Source organism: Chrysochloris asiatica, unplaced genomic scaffold (genome assembly GCF_000296735.1).
Source record: "Chrysochloris asiatica unplaced genomic scaffold, ChrAsi1.0 scaffold00003, whole genome shotgun sequence".
In the NCBI taxonomy this organism is placed as follows: domain Eukaryota; kingdom Metazoa; phylum Chordata; class Mammalia; order Afrosoricida; family Chrysochloridae; genus Chrysochloris; species Chrysochloris asiatica.
In genome coordinates this window covers 28294815-28315515 of record NW_006408521.1, presented here as the reverse complement: position 1 = coordinate 28315515, position 20701 = coordinate 28294815, and the positions used below count along the sequence as shown (strand labels likewise).

General features: G+C 38.0%; 1 protein-coding gene across 3 annotated transcripts in view; it reads right to left on the bottom strand.

Moving 5' to 3' along the window:
* The window catches only part of BTRC (beta-transducin repeat containing E3 ubiquitin protein ligase), a 252818-nt gene that overhangs the window by 95167 nt on the left and 136950 nt on the right, over positions 1-20701 (bottom strand). For 2 of the 3 annotated variants that reach the window (XM_006831262.1, XM_006831260.1), the window contains one exon: positions 12411-12488. The exons of the other annotated variant lie outside the window; for it this stretch is intronic. In XM_006831262.1, coding sequence (XP_006831325.1) covers positions 12411-12488 — 78 coding nt within the window. The remainder of the gene's footprint in view (positions 1-12410; positions 12489-20701) is intronic. 3 annotated transcript variants of the gene reach the window in all.

Below are 20701 nucleotides of genomic sequence, written 5' to 3'. Positions count from 1 at the left end.
TACTCCTGTAAAGATTTACACCCTCGGAAACCCTATACAGGGTCGCTATGGGTCGGAACCGACTCGATGGCACATAACAACAATATATATATATATACACACACACATATATATATTTAAACAAAATTTAACACTCATTCCTGATTTAAAAAAAAAAAAGCCTTAGCAAGTTAGGACTTAAAGGGAACTAACTTCTCAATCCCAAAATGTTGTTAAGTGCCGTGGAGTTGGTTCTGACTCATAGCAACCCTGCACATGTTTTAACCCTGCACAGGTTTTCTGAGGCTTATACATCTTTACGGGAGCAGAAGGCCTCATCTTTCTCCTGCAGAACAGCTGGTAGTTTTGAACTGCTGACCTTGAGGTTACCACCAGCCCGATTCATAATCACTACGCAATCCCAAGTAGGGCATCTTGAAAAAATCCTTCAATTAACGTTGTACTTATAGTGAGAAACTAAATAGTGTCCCTTTAAGATTGTGAACAAGGATATCCACTCTTACTAAATTTATTCAATGTTATGATAGAAGCCATACCATTAAAATAAAGCAAAAAAATAAAAGGTAAATAAATTGGAAAGTAAGAAATAAAATTGTCTTTATAAATTACATAATTTTGTTCGTAAAAGATGTTAAAGAAGCTATGAGAACTATAACACAAATTTAGCACAGGAAACAAGGTAAACATTAAACTCCAAATTCAACTAGAGAATAATCCCATTTTACAACAGTATAAAAGCACTGAATAATCAATTGGACAAAATGTGTAAGAAACATATACTGAAATCTAAAAAAGTTATTTAAATTATTTTAAAACAAACTTTAAAAAACAAATATGTGGAGAGATACACCATGTTTATTGTTAAAATACCAATTCTATTCAAATTAATATATTGTTATTGTTGCTGTTAAGTCACTTCAAACTCACAGAGACCTTGTATTGGGTTTCTGAGGAGTGACTGGTGTTTTTTGTTTTTTTTTAAATAAATGTTTTATTGTGAATTGTGTGATAGTTTACATGGGAGAACATTAGTTTTACATTCATTCTATCATACATCGTTTCATTGCCATAGTTACCATCCTGTCCATGCATCATCACCCAACCGAAGGGTATATACCCTGCAAGCCTGCCTCCCCCCCACCCCCCACAGTCCTCAGCACACAGCCCCTTTCCCTCTCTAGATCTCAAGTCCCCAGCCACTCCATCTCTTCACATCATCTTCTCTGCCTCCATCTCAGGCCTCACTGCTTCTCTGGGTAGGGTCCCGCTCTCTGCTCTTCTCCATTGATGGTCCCTGGGCCTTCCGCTCCTAGACTGAAAAGTTAATCACTCCCTTTCTTGCTATAAAATGTCCACCTTTACATTTCCAATCCTTACAATCAGTCCTGATAACAATTCTTCACCATTGCATCACAAGAGACCCATCTGCATTTCATTTCATCAGCCCTTCCTGGGCAGTCTGGATACTATTCAATGGAGACTCTACCTTCCTACACGCTTTTTGGATCTAGGTTCCCTCTCGAAAGTTTATAAGCCAGTTACTTCTTACCTTTGTATCCCTTCCCCCATTTTGGGTAGCCAATGTCCAAGTTGCCCATCCCTGTCCACTCTTTGTGTATAAGGGGTGGGAATAATTCTTGCAGCAGGGATTTGTTTCCTCTTTTGTGCTATTGCATTTATGGGTGTAGGTCAGGTTTATCAAATTGTATCAGATGACGTCTTTTTCCTCTTCTTTTTTCTTCAAATCCAGTCATTGAAGCCAGGTCAAGTGGGTATCATCTGTAAGTGTGGGTGTTCTTGTGTCTGTACGCCCTCTTCTTATCAGCTGGCCGCTTCGCTCTCCACTCTAGTCCTCTGTGGTTGTGTCCTTGACTCTGAGCCCATGAGTCCCCAGGTTCTGCCTCACTGCTGGCCGACCAGGTCTCCACCCAGGTTCACAGTATTCTGCTGGACGATGTAGGGGTTAGCTGGCCACTTCATTGATGTTCTTCGGTCACTTCCTCTTATGGGTGACATGCGTGGTCGCCAATCCGAGCGTGTTTCCATTGCGTCTTAGCCTTGGAAAGGGATTTTCACCGAGAGAACCTGACCACCTGCCTTGATGTCTCTTGCTCATTCTTGTGGTAACAGTAGGACTGCCCTTATTGTTTTATATTTTTCCTGTAGGTCTTTCTTTCAAGAAGTATCTTCTGGCTTTCTAGCTGCTCCAGGCTGGTCTGCTTGTCCTGTTAAGTGGAAGATTTCCCATCTATGAAGGTCTGGATGTAGTTCAGGCTTCCACCTATAGTCTTATGTAATGCAGAGGCTCCTCAGGAAACCTCCTTCACTGGACACATTGTAGCCCCATTTTAGGTATTCCAATGACTTATAGGCAGAAGGTGGACTTACAAGCTTTCTATGGTGATATTTCTGGCTATTACTTTCTGTCCCCCTCCAGTGTCTGTTTTATAATATAATGCATGGGAAACCAAGGTTCAAAAGACATGTGGCTGGTGGTTTTGAACTGATGACCTTGCAGTTAGCCGTTCAGTGTTATTCGTTCAGTGTTACACCAGGATGCCAATTCACACTCATAGATAATTATGTTGTTGTTGTTAGGTGCCGTTGAGTCAGTTCCAACCCATAGTGAACCTGTATAGGGTTTCCGAGGAGTAGCTGGTGAGCTTGAACTGCCAACCTTGCAACTCAAACTGACTTTGCAGTCCAGCTCATTAACCCACAGTGCCACACCAAGACTCCAAAGATAACTATACTTAATATAAATCTATTAAATGCATCAGTCAAGAGAGAGCCTAATGGGTAAGAAAACAGGGTAGTTCAATATGTTGACACATCCAAAAAATGGAAACAGCCTAAATGCCCATCAACAGAAGAATGATCAAACTTTGATGCATACACACAATGGGATACTATGCAATACTAAAGAATAATGATGAACACCTCTCAATATGGATGAACCTGGAAGACATTTTGCTGAGTGCAATTAGTCAGTCACAAAATGACAAATACTGTATGAGAGCAATGTTGTGAAAAGTTAGGAAAAGGTTTTCTTGATAAAAGAAACAATCTATGATGATTATGAAGGGTAGAAGGAAAAGGAATTTTTTCAAAGACCAGAGAGTAGACACATGTTAACATGGGTGACAGGGCAGGCAGTATACAACAAAGGGAGGCTAGTAGAGGGAAGATGAAGGCAGAGGGAAACCCGGAGAATTCAATAGTTCATGTGAAAAGACGTAAATACTGTTAAGTATTGGTAGGTACATGGAAGGGATTGCAGTCATTGTAATAAAACAAAGTATGTGATTTGTTGAATGTAAAACTGATGACCTGCTCTGTAAATCTCCACTCAATTCACAATAAAAAGTATTTAAAAAAATTCTACTTGACAAAACACCTAAGGAATACTATGAGGTGGACCATAGGCTTGTACAAGCTAAAAGCTTCTAGATGAAAACATAAATGAGTATCTTCACAAACAGGGGATAGACAAAGATTTCTTAAGGACATAGAAAGAAAAAATGCCAGACTGGACTTTATCCAAAAATTAGAAACTTTGGCATCAATACACAATTAATAGTCAAGTCACAAACTGTGAGAAAATATTCAAAATATATTCTATAATTTATTAATAAAAAGGTAACACACTCCCTCCACACACAGAGTAGACAGGGATGGGCAACTTGGACATTGGCTACCCAAAATGGGGGGTGGGGGGCTACAAAGGCAAGAAGTGACTGGCTTACAAACTTTCAAGAGGGAACCTAGATCCAGAGGGCCTGGAGGAAGGTAGACTCTCCAGTGAGCAGTATTCAATCTGACTAGGTGGGGCTGATGCAATGAAATGCAGACAGGTCTCTTGTGATACAATAGTGAGTAATTGTTATCAGGGCTGATTGTGAGGGTTGGAAATATAAAGGTAGATGTTTTATAGCAAGGAGGGGAGTGATTAACTTTTCAGTCTAGGAGCGGAGGTCCCTAGGACCATCAAGGGAGAGCAGTCTGGAGCGGGACCCTACCCAGAGAAGCAGTGATGCCTGAAATGGAGGCAGAGATGATGACGTGGAGCGATGGAGCAGCTGGGGACTTTAGATCCAGAGAGGGAGAGCGACTGTGTGCTGAAGACCTGGGGGGTACTGGGGAAGGATTGCATGGAGGGGATTGTACCCATGGCAATGAGATGATATACTATAGAATGAATGTAAAACTAATGTTCTCCCATGTAAACTATCACATAATTCACAATAAAACATTTAAGAAAAAAAAAAAAAAAAAAAGGTAACACAATTTTTGAAAAGTAGCTGAAAACATTAATAAATACTTCATGAAAGATAATACGTGTGAATGGCCAGTAAGCACATCAAGACGTTCTCAACAATTTGAGGTCAGAAGGAGGATTGCAATCAATGAAAGGAAACAAAATGTGTATGAATTGATGGATGGAGAACTGATCTGCTCTCTAAACCTTCACCCAATTCACAATACAAAGTGCTCAGCATTATTAATTAACAAGGAAATACAAATTATAACTAAAATGAGGCACCATATACATTTACTATGAGGGCTAAAATGAAAAGTCTGCCAATACTAAATGCTAGGGAGAAAGTGGAGCAACCAGAATTCATTACTTGTAAGAGTATAAAATTGTTTAACCACCTTGGCAGATTTTTAAAAAAGTTGAACATATAACCAATCTACCTAGTCACTCCCTGCCAAAAGAAATAAAAACATATGCTCACCAAAAAGCTTTACATATGAACATCCATATTATTCATTCATAATAAGCAAAAAATGGAAATAGCCCAATTGTCCACCCAAAGGAGAATTAAAAGTATTAATTCAATGTACGAAAACCGTAGCACATTCATTCAATGACTATCACTCACTTATCACCATGAAGTGTCGATTCCAAACAAAGTAGAACTGTTCCATAGGGTTTCTGAAGCTGTAAGTCTGGTGGATTTGAACCGCCAACCTTTCAGTTAGAAGTCCAATGCTTAACCTACCATGCCACCCGGGATCTTTCAATGGAATATATTCAACCATAAAAAGGAATCAACTACTCATATACATGATGAACTAGATGGATCTCAGAAGCATTATGCTGAGAAAAAGAAATCCAACTCAAAAAAGGTGAGTCCATTTATATGAAATTTGATACCAGGCAAAACAAATACACAGTGACAGAAATCTGATCAGTGTTTGATTCATGGGGAGAGGAGATTGACTGAGAAGGGGCTCAAGGGAACTTTCTTGGGTAATAAGAATGTTCTATAACTTGATTGGGATAGTGGTTACATAAGTATACTAATTTACTTTAAAAATTAATTGACTTTCATAATTAGTATGTGTAAAATTTTCATGTATGAAAACTGTATTTCAATAAATATAAAAAGTACAAAGCTAAAATTTTAGGGGTTAAGTATTAAGAGGTAGACTCAGCCAATTAAAGTATTATGCTGTTTTTCTGAAGAAAAAGAGTCAAGTCATTAAAGCTAATGTCTGCAAAAGTACCTCCCCACATGCAGCCCACTCAGGATAACATTAGATAAATTCAAGAAACGTGTTACAGATCTATGAGCACTTTCAGAATATGGCTATATATTCTATCTGTAAAATGGGTATATAATCTCCTAATGAAGTCAAATCAATCAATAAACTAAAACGTGTCACAGTCCTTCGACCACTGTGGAGTACGAAGACCAAATAAATTCACTATTTTACTATTATAAGACTCCTTTTCCAGGTTGAAATCCAACTAGTGAATATAATAGCTACAGGCAAGGTAGGTTCTATTCCCATGCAACATTTGAAAAGGTAGCTTCATTGCTGAACCAGAGGCAGAGTTTTGTGTTGGAGACTTTAATATGTTTTATATTGCATATAAAGCACATAAGCATAAACTAGTAAGATGCCTTGCTGAAAACTACCTTCTTTGTGAAAGCAGGCTGTAATTCTGAACAAGTTTTCAATTTTCACACTGCTGCTAGGGTAAAACATTTTAAAGAGTTTAATTTTTTACAATGGATTCAATGACATAGGATTATCTAACAAAGTAATGGCTAATCAATAGAAGGTTTAGTTGTCAGGTGAAACATATAACACACTAAAAGGGATTGATTGCCAGACTTCTCCTTATTTACTAGAAGGTATATATTTAAAATGACACAAACTTGTTACCAGGCTGCATTCTTTTAACCTTGCAAAAAGCTGCTTTAGAAATCTGTTCAGTAGCCCTATAGCAAAACAAGATATAGTATAATGAAAATGGCTAGTGACTGGAGTGGGGTGGGGGGGTGGGGGAAGAAAGAAGAGGCGGGACAAGAACCTTCAGATATATGGTAACATCAAATCATGTCCCGAGCAAGAATATGGTAGAGAAAAAGCAAACTCACAAAGCGACATCTAGGGATGCTGGCACGGGGCTTTATAAATGCCACATAGATGATATCGAATTTAATTCAATAGATGCAAAGCTGTGTCTGATCTCATCTATGTTGTTCTTAGGGCAGATTTTTTTAGGACTCATGCGGCTGGGCACAATAGACCTTTTCTCTTTCTTTCTTTTTAATGGTACATCCAGATTAAGCACTGAACACAAAATGAATTGGGTCCATATGGACTTCGATCAGCATATAAACTGTTTCCTTTATAATTTATTCACACTATCTCAAGTCTCTATATGAAAATATACTTTTTATGCTCATTGCAACCCAGGAGTTCAATAATATTTTTTCTACTAAGTCAGTGATTACACAATTTATCAAAGAATGATTACACAGAAATAAAAAAACAACCACCACCACCACCAACCCCCTGTACAGTCTTCTTTCCTCAAAGTAATTTTAAGAAAACTAGTTATTAAATTGCTTCTTTTTGAAGAAAGGTTTTTGTAGCTAGGCACAAATTGCTAAACCATGTTTTTTGTTTTGTTTGTTTTTGTTTTGCTTTGTTTTAAAGTTATTAGACTCTAAAGGATTCAGCAGAAGTGGGAAGTTATATAAACAAATCACTTCATCAGACTTGGAAAGATCACTTTTGTCTTACTTAAGAGACCTACATTAATTACCTTTAAGGTTTTTTACATGGACTATTTAAAATAAGTACAATTTATTTATTTATTTCAAATGAGGTGCTTCTTCCAAAGCATTAAATAATGTCTACAAATGCAAAAGCATTTTTATAAATAGGTAATTAAAACAGATGACTAAAATTAAGTCAAGCTGCAAAACATTACCCAGGATGCACTGTGATTTTTTTTTTTTTTTTTTTTAATAAACTTCTCAGGCAATTTTTTTCCATCTAAAGCCCAAAGCACTTCAGGGAGAGAGAGAGAGGAAAAAAAAAAAAAAGGTAGGAAGTTTCATAGGGGGAAATAACCCACATATATAATGAAATAATGCCAAACCCCAAACTAAAGTATTTACAAGATAGTCCCTTAAGCACAGTTTGTCATATTGCAATTACACCTTGCCTACTGCCAAGCCAAAGTGCTTACTACTATTGCCACTAGAGGGAGAAGTGTCTTAACACAAAGCAATGGGAATGGGGTTTCTTGAGCAATTATCAGAACAAAGCTCCCTTGGCTGTGTGTACCTTCTAATTACTCAATACAATTAAAATGACTAACCTAAAACAAATAAAGGGGGGGAAAAACAAAAACACAGAAAGCTGCCTGCCTGATATCAGTGATTTCATTAAACCTTTATCCCTCATCAATCAAGTCAGAAAGAAGGAAACACCATCAAATACAAATATTACAGATTTATTAAAGGAAGCAAATTCTGTGTGTGGGGTTTTATTTTTGTTTTTTAAAGAAGTGGCTCTCTTGAAAAAAAGAAATGTCGTGGTATTTACCCATCTGGATACTGCTTGAAAACAAATTGTCCTCCAAAGAGCAGAAATACAGTATGTTTTCTCTCAGTTCACTGACTTATGAATGACTGTTGTTGTTGTTGTTGTTTTGTTAATACACACTATAATGCCATTTTCTGTGTCAGTGATGTGCTTTTCCTCCCACTCATCCAACTGTATGAAGGAGCTATACCCATCAGACTTCCATGCTGTTTTAGTTTTAAATTCTTCACTGTTGCTTTTTGAGGAGCTACTCCAAGGAGCTCTGGTAGTGTAGTGGTTGTGGTTACGAATCGGGCTGTGAACCACAAGGTCAGCAGTTCGAAACTACCAGCTGTTCCGCAGGAGAAAGATGGGGCTTTCTGCTCCCGTAAAGATTTACAGCCTCGGAAACCCTGTACAGGGTCGCTATGAGTCGGAACCGACTCCATGGCACATTAACAACAACAACTCCAAGGCAATGTTCATAACACCATAGGAATTTTTGATGGGGAGGGTGGGGGTTATAGTGACCAGGGAAAACAGCTACTCATTCCTACTAAACGGTTTATATAGTTCCTTTTATAAGGCCTAGTCATTAACAGAAAATGACAACAGAGTCATTTTTCTTTCAGCTGACAATTGTGACATTTTTCCAGCTGCGTGCAAGGTGTTGAAAACCTGGCAGCTGTTACCTCCTGGGATGAAGATACTTTTTTATCCTCCCTTGACAGTTTAACTCAGTGGGTCAGCACCTTTAAAGACTGCAAAAGTATCCTTGAAGAGGATGGAAGCTTGAATTACTGCTCCCTCCCTAATCAATGTAAACCCTCACTGCAGGTGAAGTCGCCATCTATAGAGGTGCATGGGGGAGGAAAATGTAATGCCCTGAGCCAGATGGTTTTATCTTGTTTTTAAAGAATAAAGGAACAAGCTAACAAGGGAGACAGCTACTTTGTTAGCTTCTTGGCCTCTCTCATGGCTTTGCATCCCCAGGGTTCCAGCTACACAAGAGAAAGAATACAGAAAAACGTAAACACTTAAAGAAATATAACTAGAGGGCTGGCATCATGCTGCTTTCAAAGACTTGAGAGCGCACTACTCAATGCTTTATTTATCACTACCCACGTTCTCAGATGGTAAGTGGACACATACACAAAGGGGGTGGGGGATGGAAGAAGGATTAGACAGCGATCACAATTTACTCAATTACAGAGAAAGGCAGGGCTGACAGATCCTATTAGCACCAATGTGAAGCAAAGGAGTTGCATGTTGTAAAGCTACTTTTTCAAAACGTAATGAGTACTTTCATGTATCCTCCCCAGGCCTTTGCCCTTGTTTGCAGATATGAATAAAAACTATGAAAACAGTGGGTATGGTTTCCTTGGGGTCGCATTTTAGGAGAAAACTGCAGCTACTTTGAACATTCCTTAAATAAAGGTTCATATTTGATGCAAAGAGGAGAGAAGATTACTCTGAAACTAAAGAAATTAACATTTTTTAAGAGGACACAAAATTTTTCTTGCTTTCCCTCCTTCTGATGTTGGAAATAAAATAGAAAAGCAGGTAGATAAAAAGGATTTGGTGACACAAGAAGTAGTAGCTACTGACTTCCTTTCCAAAAGTTTCTTTTTCTGGTAAGTTCTTTATTGGGTTTTAGAATTATGGGTACGCTGGTCTCAGAATACAAGTAAAAAACTGTTCTTTCTTTCTGCATTGTCTGAAAGTCTGTGTAAGACAGTATTCACCACCAGTGAAACCATGGGGACATTGTGATAAAGAAATTCAAGTTTTTAAAACAGACATAAAAACCTATTCAGATGTTTTGTTTTACCTGTGTTAGGTTTGGTCAACTTTATTGTTTCAGGGAATTTTCCCATTTCCTCTAAGTTGTCGATTTTTGGCATGAAGTTATTTATAATATTCCATTATTACCCTTTTAATGTCTGCAGGAATTGTAATGGTGACCTCCTTTTTATTTTTTGGCTCTTCAATATTTAAACAGCACTCTAAATAAACATATAGTAGTCATGCTATATCAACAATGGTTAAACTCTACTTTAGAATACAGGTATCTACATAAGAATCTCAACTTAAGGGTCTACATAATGTAAATTCTACTTACATCAACACTAACTATAAGGCAGCTTCAACATATTTCTATCTATAAAACTTGACTAGAGGAAAAAACAACAAAAAAGGAAACAATAACAGCAAATGGTGCTGCAGTATCATCTGCAATAGAGAAAAGAGGGAGTTTAAACAGCTTCTATATTATGTCTTATCTTATCCACAAATCAGCCACGGGGTAATCAAGTTCAGGGCAGTCCTGGGCAGCTGCCCTGTGACCCGCTTCTATTGACCCCTGCTATATTCATCACTCTTCTCTAAGATTGAGAGGGCAAGCTCCTAGGGAGTGACCACCACAATAGACAGACACAAGCCAACAGTAATCTGGTTCGAGCAAAAAACCAGATGGCACTGTAATAAATTTACAAATCTGCATTCATGGGGCTGTTAAAACACCCAGAAGCTAAAAGACTCTGAGGGCCCCAGGAGGATCTCCTACTTCCCTGTTTCTAAAGGCCATTTCTCTTTCCAAGAACACTGAGTTCATGCTCTTCACAAAGAGAATGGAGATAAAACCCTTTACAAAAGAAGGGAGGAGGAAAAGCCTCATGACCTAATTAATCTCTAGAGCTTGGATCTCAACATTGAATGACAGATATTAGAAAAATCATTTGGGAGCACTAGAGAGGGGGAAAAAAAGGTTGTTAAATTAAAATGGAGAGGGTTAAGATAACCTGCTATAACAGCAAAGAAAAAATAAAACACAACATTATATCTCTTTCAGATGTTGCACACAACAGATCTTGCAAGTAGAAAATGATTCAATAATGTATGCATTTATTTTTAAAATGAATCAGATTAGTCCCATGTGTGACCTGCTGGTCCATCTGTATGTGCTGGACTTAATAGGCACGATTCTCTCTCTTGCTTCAGTTTGAAGTATGAGAGAGATAAATTTAGTTTAATTTTCAACAGATCAGCCTATCCATTTTCCAAATGGACCATCTGGATCAGCCTATTAAAATTAATTTATAACTTTGCAGAGTGAAAATTCGTTTGTTAGCTTAAATAAAGTTGCCAAAACTTTTTGTTGTGTCATTGTTTTCTGACAGTTGTTTCTGGATAGTGGGTAGAGTGTTTCTACCTCTAAATTAATCTTATTCAATATTGTTCTAGTTATTCAGATTCTGTGTGTTATCTCCAAATAGTGAAAATTTTAGCTGTCTCAGTATCAATTACTGATCATTTGTTTATTTACAAGCCTCCTAATGCTATTTGCTAAATAATTATGCTTAAAGAATATTAACACATAGTAAAAATTTTTGAGATGGTACTGTTTCATGGTGCGTCTCCACCCAATTTAACTCTGTATGAAATTGGAGTCAGAGGCAGAAATGGAAACACTTTGGCAACACTGAGATCTGGGTTTCAAACCACTGGTGACTAGCCAGACAAGTCATTTAACTTCCCCAGGCCTTCATTTATCAACAGGAAATTCTATCCAGCTACTTTACACAGTGACTGTATGGATTAAGTGAAAGAAATGCTAGGTTCTTGTAGGTGCTCAATAAATATTAGCTCTCATCTCCTTTTTCCTACAACAATGTCATAAATTAAATAATTTTTACTGTAGCTGGTGCTCATCTTATATAACCCAATTTCATAATAAAAATGAATAGGTGACATACCTACTCTCTGGCAACACTGAACAGACTTGTTTTGGTTACCAATGGGTAAAAGAAAATGTTTAAGATTTTAGTACGGACAGCAAGGAAAGCTTAAAAAAATTTTTTTTCCAACCAAAAGATTTTGGATATTTTAATTATTAAAAACAATGTATAACTGAATTCAACTTTTGAAAGTAAAGCGTGTTATTATCTTTTGGGAAGCAAGGAATAATAGAGAGCATAAAAACATTTAAAAAAAAAAACAGCATAAGAATGGCCTTTATTTTTAGAAAAATAAAATTAAATATGGAATTGAAGAGAAGCTACTTTCATTATAGACAAAATTTTATAAAGAATCTCAACAGGAAAATAAGGCTTAAAGAAAATTATTCCTACTATCTAAGGAGTACTGGTATGTTGCTATAGGATAAACACTGGCTTGCTAACCAGAAGGTTGGTGCTTCAAAGTCACCAGCCGCTCGCTCCTTGGAAATCTTACACAGGGTCAGTATAAGTCAGAACTAACTTGACGGCATTTATCAACAACACCAATTTTACTATCTGCACTTAAAGAGCACGCAAAAGTTATTTTCCCTGAACAAGAAACCTTCTCTGTCATTTTGGTTTCACAACATGTAAGCAACTGACTGCCCTGTATTTGTACACAGGCTGTTTTTTAAATGACTGGGAAAACGATGCTGCCTGATTGAAATGGATGTCAACAGTGAGGCCAACTTTAGAGCACCCTTCAGGTTAAGTTTCAGGACTTAAAAAAAGGGTTGCCTGCCTCTTGTTTTGTTCTTGGTAGCTTTTTATATTAAGTACGACTAAATTTCATACCTGTCTAAGTGAATTCTTCTCTGGTATTATCTTCCTAGGGGGTTCGCCATTATTACAGTCTTCTCTCTCTGAGGAATTCTGTGAAAGAAAGTAAGCTTTAATTCAGTTCTCATTATCTTCAATCTTATTCTGTGGGTGTAAACTGAATTACATTTCTAATTTTGTAAGCTAGAACACCATGTATATTTATACATTTATTCATTTTAAGATTTATATACATACAGACATACATATATGTAAAGAAAAACATATGCCTATGTATATAAATAGATGTATGTAAGGATCTGGGCAGAAAGTATTTTATCTATGTTTAAATACTGCCTAGCAGATCAGATTCATTAGAAGTCTGGTTTATTGGCCCTTAAAAATGTACTGGACATCAGAAGGTACCGGGATTCATGCTTAGCTGATGACAACTTAAACGTGACTACCTTTTCTGACGCTTTTAAGTGAATTCGTTTTTAGCTACGTTAAATGTTTGGTGGGTTGCTTGTTGTTCTTGTCATGTACTATAGAGTCAGTTCCAACTCATAGTGACCCTATGCAGAATATAACACTGCCTGTTCTTGGACCATTCTCACAATCATTGTTATGTTTGAGCCCATTTTTGTAGCTACTATGTTAATCTCCCTGATGCTCCTCTACTTTGGAGTCCTGGTGTAGTGCTGTGGGCTAAGGTGCTGGACTGCAAAGTTGGAGTGAACTGCAAAGTTGGCAGTTCAAGCTCACCAGCAGCTCCTTAAAACCCTATACAGGGTCGCTATGGGTCAGAACCAACTCACGGCACTTAATAACAACAATTATTTTACCAAGCATGTTGTCCTTCATCAGGGACTGGTCCCTCCTCATAACATGCCCAAAGTACATGAGACCAAGTCTCACCACAGTGACTTCTAAAGTACTCTCTGGCTATACTCATTCTAAGACAGATTTGTTTATCTGGCAATATAGTCAATATTCTTCTCCAATAACATAATTCAAGTTTTTCTTCTGCCTTATCACATGCATAAATAAGAAGGGACTGCAAATACCATGGCTTGGGTCAGGCACACCTTAATCCTCAAAGGGCCATCTTTGCTCTTTAACACTTTGAAATCCTTGACAACTTTAATATTTTCTCCATTTATCATGTTGGTATTTATTGTGAAAATTTAGTGGGTGGGGGTGAGAAAATTGGTACTGACTTCCAAATATAACCTAAAAAGTAGTTCGCTTCTTCTCAGATTTTATTTTCTTCAATAAAAATAGCATGGCACTTAGCTTAAAATAGTAAAATTTAATCAATGATACAAGATTATGGTACATTTTTTGCCATTATCACCTCATAGGACAATTTCTTGTTCTTGTTGAACTGACTATGACTCTTAGTGACCACACACGGTAAAGTAGAACTGACCCAGGCTGTAACCATTTTGTTGTTTTTCTTTTTTTTAATTTAAACTTTTTGTTGTGATTTGGGTGGAAGAGCAGAATGGTTTTCTATTCAATAATTGATACACATTTGTGGCACTGATTATAATCCCCACAATGTAACAGCTTGCTTCCACTTCTTTCCTGTGTTGACCATTTGTTTTTTGCCTTCTTTCCTATTTCTTCCTGTCTTCTGAACATTATCACTGGGTAAATAATGCCCTTTTGATCTTGTATTGTTCTGTGTACCTCCCTGGTGTTTGTTATTATTCACCTTACAAACCTATTTAGAATTTGGCTAAAAGTTGAGCCACAAAGATAAGTTCAGTTCCAGGATTGAAGGGTGTCTGAGAATCATAGTCTTGGGGGTTCCACCAGTCTCTACCATGCTGTAATATTTATGGGGACTAATCCCCAAGTTTTTTTTTTTTTTTTCTATTGCAGAACAGCTAGTGGATTTGAACTGCCAATCTTTCAGTTAGCATCTGAATGCTTAATCATTGTGCCACCAGGATGCCTTCAAAGGTCAACTGTCTCTTTTGTTAAGTGCCATCGAATCAGTTCCACCTCATAGCAACCCTGTATATATAGGGTTTCTGAGGAGGAGCTGGTAGGTTTGAACTTTCAACTTTGTGGTTAGCAGTCCAGTGCTTTTCCTACACCAGGACTCCCTAAAATGAAAATAAGGCTTTAATATAGTTCTGGGGAAGAGAATCATATCCATCCAATTGAAATCAAGTTCAGTGGTGTTAAAAAAATCTGTTATCATCAACACATGTAAAATCATTATCTCAAAGGCAAAGTATAGAAAATCTAGATTACATATTATTTGGGTTCTAATTTCCAGAGCTACATGCATTTAAAATTAAGGAAATTTTTCCATGAATTTTTTTTTTAAGAGCTCTTATATAATATCTTTTATATGCATCAAATATTACATTTTAAAGGATATTAAGTCATTCAAGGAATCCTGGTATGGTGCTGTAGGACAAGCGCTAGACTGCTAACCACCAGGTCGGCAGGTCAAACCCACCATCCAATCCTCGGAAACCTAGGTCACTATAAATTAAAACCGACTCAACCTACTAAACAAGTCCTTCAAAGGTGTCTGCACCTCTGTGGCTAATATCTGAGTGCCCTGTGTATCACTTTCAGGTGACCGAGAAGTCAATACCCTAAAATTGTCCATTCAGGCAGAAATCTCTCATGAGAACTCACTTGAAATTAATTCTCTGATATTTTACATATGTGATCATCACACTTTGCTGCTGCTGCTGTTTTTGGTACAGGCCGTCGAGTCTGTTCCAACTCATAGGGACTCTGTATAGGGTTTGGGAGAATGTAAACTTTTATGGGGGCAGAAAGCCTCATCTTGGTCCTGTGAAGTGGCTGGTGAGCTTGAATTGCTGCCCTTGCAATTAGCAGCCCAATACTTAATCCAGTACACTACCAGGGTTCCTCGATCACACTTTAAAGGTTCCTAAAATTAAGATACAGAGAAAAACAAGCTAAGGAGTTCCATATGCTTTATCTTCCCATTTTGAAAAAAGAGAATGGATATTATGTACAAAGAAAAGTTTAAGAGAAATATAGTTGAGTTAATGACTACAGAGCATTACAAATGAAGAAACTAGCAATATATTCCATTATAAGAATATCAAACTAAGAAGGGGAAAGGTCAACATTAAACCCACAAAATCAATTTGCATACTTAACTTTTCTTAAAGTATAGATCAATGTTTTAAATGCCAAAAATAAATGTCTTATAAAAATCTAAGCCAGTAGTCAATTACAGTTGTATTCAATTATGCCAGTACTCAATTATAAACTTACACTTTGCAAGTAACTATTCCCCAAGCCACGAAGTTCCACCCATCTTTAAATAAAACACCATATCAGATCATCTAAACCTGCTTAATTTGATGTAAGATCCTATATTCAAAATTAATTATGTTCTGCTGAAATGTCTTTATAATAAATGTGGAAGCCTAATTACTTTTTGGTAGAAGTTTGTTAACCTGTAGACATTATAAATCACATTTTCATTTTACAGGTGCTAGGGCTGAAATAAAGTGGATGCTAAACTCTTCCATAATGAATTAGCTAGTGAAAAAGAATGATCTCGACCTAACAGGATGAATGGTAACTATCTAGCCTATATAAACAACTTGCTTCCTCCTGATACTCAATTTTATCTGATTTTAATGTGTAACTAGGTAGGCATTATGAGAGAATCTGAATTATGAAAAGGTAAAGGAGCTGAAAGGTAATGGGTATATCAGAGCCAAACAAAGACCTCCTTTCACCTATCCACCCCAGGAGGAAAAAATAAAAGTTCTGTTGTTAAAAAAGAGTAACTCTTACAAATAGTAAAGAGGCAAAAAACATTATTTGCTATGGTGGTGATTATGTGCCGTGGAGTTGGTTTTGACTCATAGCAACCCTGTTCAGGGTTTCCAAGGCTGTAAATCTTTATGTGAGTGGAAAGCCTCATCTTTCTCCTACGGAAAAGCTTGTAGTTTCGAAGTGCTGACCTTGAGGTTTGCAGCCCAGTTCTTTTTAGATAGATTAACCAAACACTTTTTAAACTGTGGACCAGCTACCATGAGAAACCAAATCAAAACAGACTGACGGGGAGGATGGGGGGAAATCAAGTACTGGTGTTACGTAAGAAGCCCAGATGGCAGCACAAGGTTAAAGTGCTTGACTGTGAACCAAAAATTCAATGGTTTGAGCTCACCAACCACTCCATGGGAGACAGTGGTGGCAGGCTGCTTCTGTAAATAGTTACAGTCCAGGAAATCTTAGGAAGGAGTTCAACTCTCTCCCATAGGGTCACTATGAACCGGAATCCATTTGATGGCACTGGGTTTGGTATTTGGTTTATTTGTTTGTATTTTTGCTTGTTTGATTGATTGTTACATAAAATGTAGGCAAGGACCCTTACAGAGTCATGATACAAGGAGCAAGGAACATGCACCCTTCTAATAGTGAAGAGAAGAGCAAAATGGCCAGTGAGTAAGAGATGAATAGCTTCCCGAGAGAGAAGGGAAACACAAAAAGAGTTATGTGTCCCTAAGCAGTCACACCTGTGTGCTCTCCAACACCACCCAGGAATGTTCAGCAGCAGATATTCCTTACATTGTTATCTATGAAACACCCAAATACTCAAGATACATAATTGTGCTGTGTCAAGCTAAATTTTGTTCAGTACACTCATATATTGGAGTCCTGGTGTGATGCTGTAGGATAAGCACTGGACTGGTAACTGCAAAGTCGGCATTTCAAATCCACCAGTCACTCTTTGGAAATGATATACAGGGTTGCTGTGAATTGGAACCAACTCGATAATACTTAAACATTCAACACATCTGTCAGTATATTGTGCTGTGGTGGCCAGCCTGCATGTTGCTGTAATGCTGGGAAATTTATCACTGAGGTTTCAAATACTCATGGTAGAAGGTTTTCAGTGGAGCTTCCACAGAGAACTAGGAAGAATAGGCGACCCCCCTAATTATGCGAGATTAGCTATTGAAAACCTTATGAACAGCACTTAAACACTGTCTGATACAGTGCTGGAAGACGAGCCCCTCAGGTTAGAAGGCACTGAAAATACAACTAAAAAACGGCCTCCTCAAAGTATTGCTGATCTTAATGACGTGAATGGAGCAAAGCTTTTGGGACCTTCAATTATTTCTCAAATGTGAAGAAAGAGCTAGAAACATCCATTAATAACTGGAATATGGAATATACAAAGTATAAATCTAAGAAAATTGGAAGTCATCAAAAATGAAATGGAATGCATAAAAAGCGATATCCTAGGCATTAGTGAGCTGAAATGGACAGGTATTGGCCATTCTGAATTGAACAATCATATGCTTTACTATGCTGGGAATGACAATTTTAACTTTGAGTACATCCTACCAGCTGCTCCTCAGAAACCCTATTCAGGGTTGCTATTAATCAGAATCGACTTGATGGCACTTAACAACATCAACAACAGCTTATTCACTGAATAAAAGGCATGTGGACTTTACCAGACAGAATACACAGGAATCAAACTGCCTGCATCTGTGGTAAGAGATGATGGAGAAGCTCCATGTTATCAGCCAAAACAAGGCAGACTGTGGAACAGATCATCAATTGCTCATATGCAAGTAAAGTCTGAAGCTGAAGAAAATTAAAACAAGTCCATGAGAACTAAAATATGACCTTGAATATATTCCACCTGAATTTAGTTACCATCTCAAGAACAGGTTTGATACATCTGATACTAGTGACTAAGACCAGAAGAGTTCTGGGATGATATCAAGAACATCTCACATTAAAAAAGCAAAAGGTCATTAAATGACCATGGTCACTGATAAGGGGAAGTGGGGGGAAAACAGCAATGAAGTTGTAAGCTAAGTCCGACCACATTCAATAGACTTCTGTCAACCTGGATTGAGACCTGGTTGGCTAGCAGTATGGTGAGACCTGGGGACTCCTGGGCCCAGGGACAGGGACATGGCCACAGAGGACTAGAGTGGAGGGTGAAGCGTTCAGCTGATATAAAGTGAGGGGAGATGCACAAGAATGCCCATACTTGCAGATGGTACCCATCTGACCTGGCCTCAATGGCTGGATGTTCAGAACTCGACTAGAGGAAAGAAGAGGAAAAAAAGAGTAGTCCGTTACAATTTGATGAACTTGACCTCTGCTTGTGGATGTAGTAGCTCAAAGGAGGGTACAAATCTTTACAGTGAGGATCATTACCACCACCACCCCCCTTGGTACACAAGGTCGACAAGAATGGGCAACTTGGACACTGGCTACCCAAAATGGGGGTGCTACAAAGGCAAGAAAGGACTGGCTTAAAAGCTTTCAAGAGGGAACCTAGTTCCAGTGGGTGCAGAGGAAGGTAGAATCTCCACTGAGTGGTTTCCAACCTGTCTGGATGGGGGAGATGGGGATAAGACTCTTGTGGCTCAATAGTGAATGACTGCTATCAGGACTGACTGTGAGTGTTGGAAATATAAAGGTAGACATTTTGTAACAAAAGGAGGGGAGTGGTTAATTTTGTAGTCCAGGAGCGGGGGTCCCTGGGACCATCAAGGGAGAAGAGTGGAGTACGGGACCCTATCCAGAGAAGCAGTGACACCAGAGATGGAGGCAGAGACGATCACATGGAGAGATGGACAACTGGTGACACTGGACTCAGGGAGAGAGAGGGGCTGTGTGCTGATGGCCCTGGGGGCGGGCTTGCAGGGTGTTTGATGATGCATGCAGGGTATTGTAATCATGGCAATGAAACGAAATAAAATAAGATGAATGTAAAGCTAATGTTCTCCCATGTAAACTATCACATAATTCACAATAAGAACTTAGGGGGGTGGGGTGAAGGCCATTAAAAAGACAGGAAAGAAAGAAGACCAAAATGGATATCCTCAGAAGACTATGAAACATGCTTTTGAATGTAGAGAGGCTAAAGTGACAGGCTGGAAGAAATGAGGAAATAAAAGAATGGAAGAAAAAAATTCAAAATGGACAGGAGAGTGGTGGAAGTGAAATATATACAAAATTAAATTTGTCATTCAAGCTCTGGTAACATAGTGGTTACGAATTGGGCTGCGAACTGCAAGGTCAGCAGTTCAAAACTACCAGCTGTTTGGCGGGAGAAAGATGAGGCTTTCTGCTCCTGTAAAGATTTACAGCCTCAGAAACCCTGTACAGGATTGCTATGAGTCAGAACCGACTCTACGGCACATAACAACAACAACAACATAGCTTAAGCCATATGCTTGTTCAATTCAAAATGATCAATACCTGTCCACTTCAGTTCACCAATGCTAGGATGAGCCCTGGTATGGTACTATAGGATAAATACTGGACTATTAACTGCAAAGTCCGCAGTTAAAACCCACTAGCTGCTCTCTGCCACCTTATATCGGGTGGCTATGAGTTAGAACCAACTCAAGGGCATACAACAACAATGCCTAGGATATAGATTCTTATGCATTCCATTTCATTTTTGATGATTCCCAATGGAAAAAACAAAGTAAAATATTATCATGAAATGTGCAAAGACCTGGAGTTAGAAAACCAAAAAGGAAGAACACGCTCAGCATTTCTCAGTCCATTTCTCAAGTTGAAAGAACTGAAGAAAAATTCAAGCCCTGACTTGCAATATAGAAGGACAACACTGCAATGCACAATACTGAATGATGTAGAAAGCATAGAAGGAATACACAGAGTTCAACCATTTCAAGAGGTAGCATATGGGTTGTGATATAGAAGGATTCTATGGAGTCCTGGTATGGTGCTGTAGGATAAACACACCAGTTGTTCCTTGAAAACCTGTATACAGGGTCGCTATGAGTCTGAATTGAATCATTGGCACTTAACTACAACAACATGGACAAAATACTGAATGACGTAGAAAGCATCCAAAAAAGGTGGAAGGAATATGTAAAATCACTGTACCAAGAAGAAATGGTCACTATTCAACCCTTTCAAGAGGTAACATATGATCTAGAACCAATGGTACTGAAGGAAGACTTTGAAGTTGTACTGAAGGCAATGGCAAAAAAACAAGGCTCCAGGAAATGAAATTTGAAAAATTTCAATAAGCTGATGCAGCACTGGAAATGTTCACTTTATTATGCAAAGAAATCTGAAGACAGCTAGCTAGCCAACTGATTTGTGACCATTCCAAAGAAAGGTGATTCAACAGAATGCAGGTATCATCTAACACATTCATTAATATCACATGCAAGTCAAAGTTTGCTGATGATAAATAAAAAAACGGTTGCAGCAGGACATTGATAGAGCTGCCAAAACTTCAAGCTGGCTGGAGTGGCTAGAAGAATAAAAAAATTCCTCTTGAAAGAAAGACCTGCAAA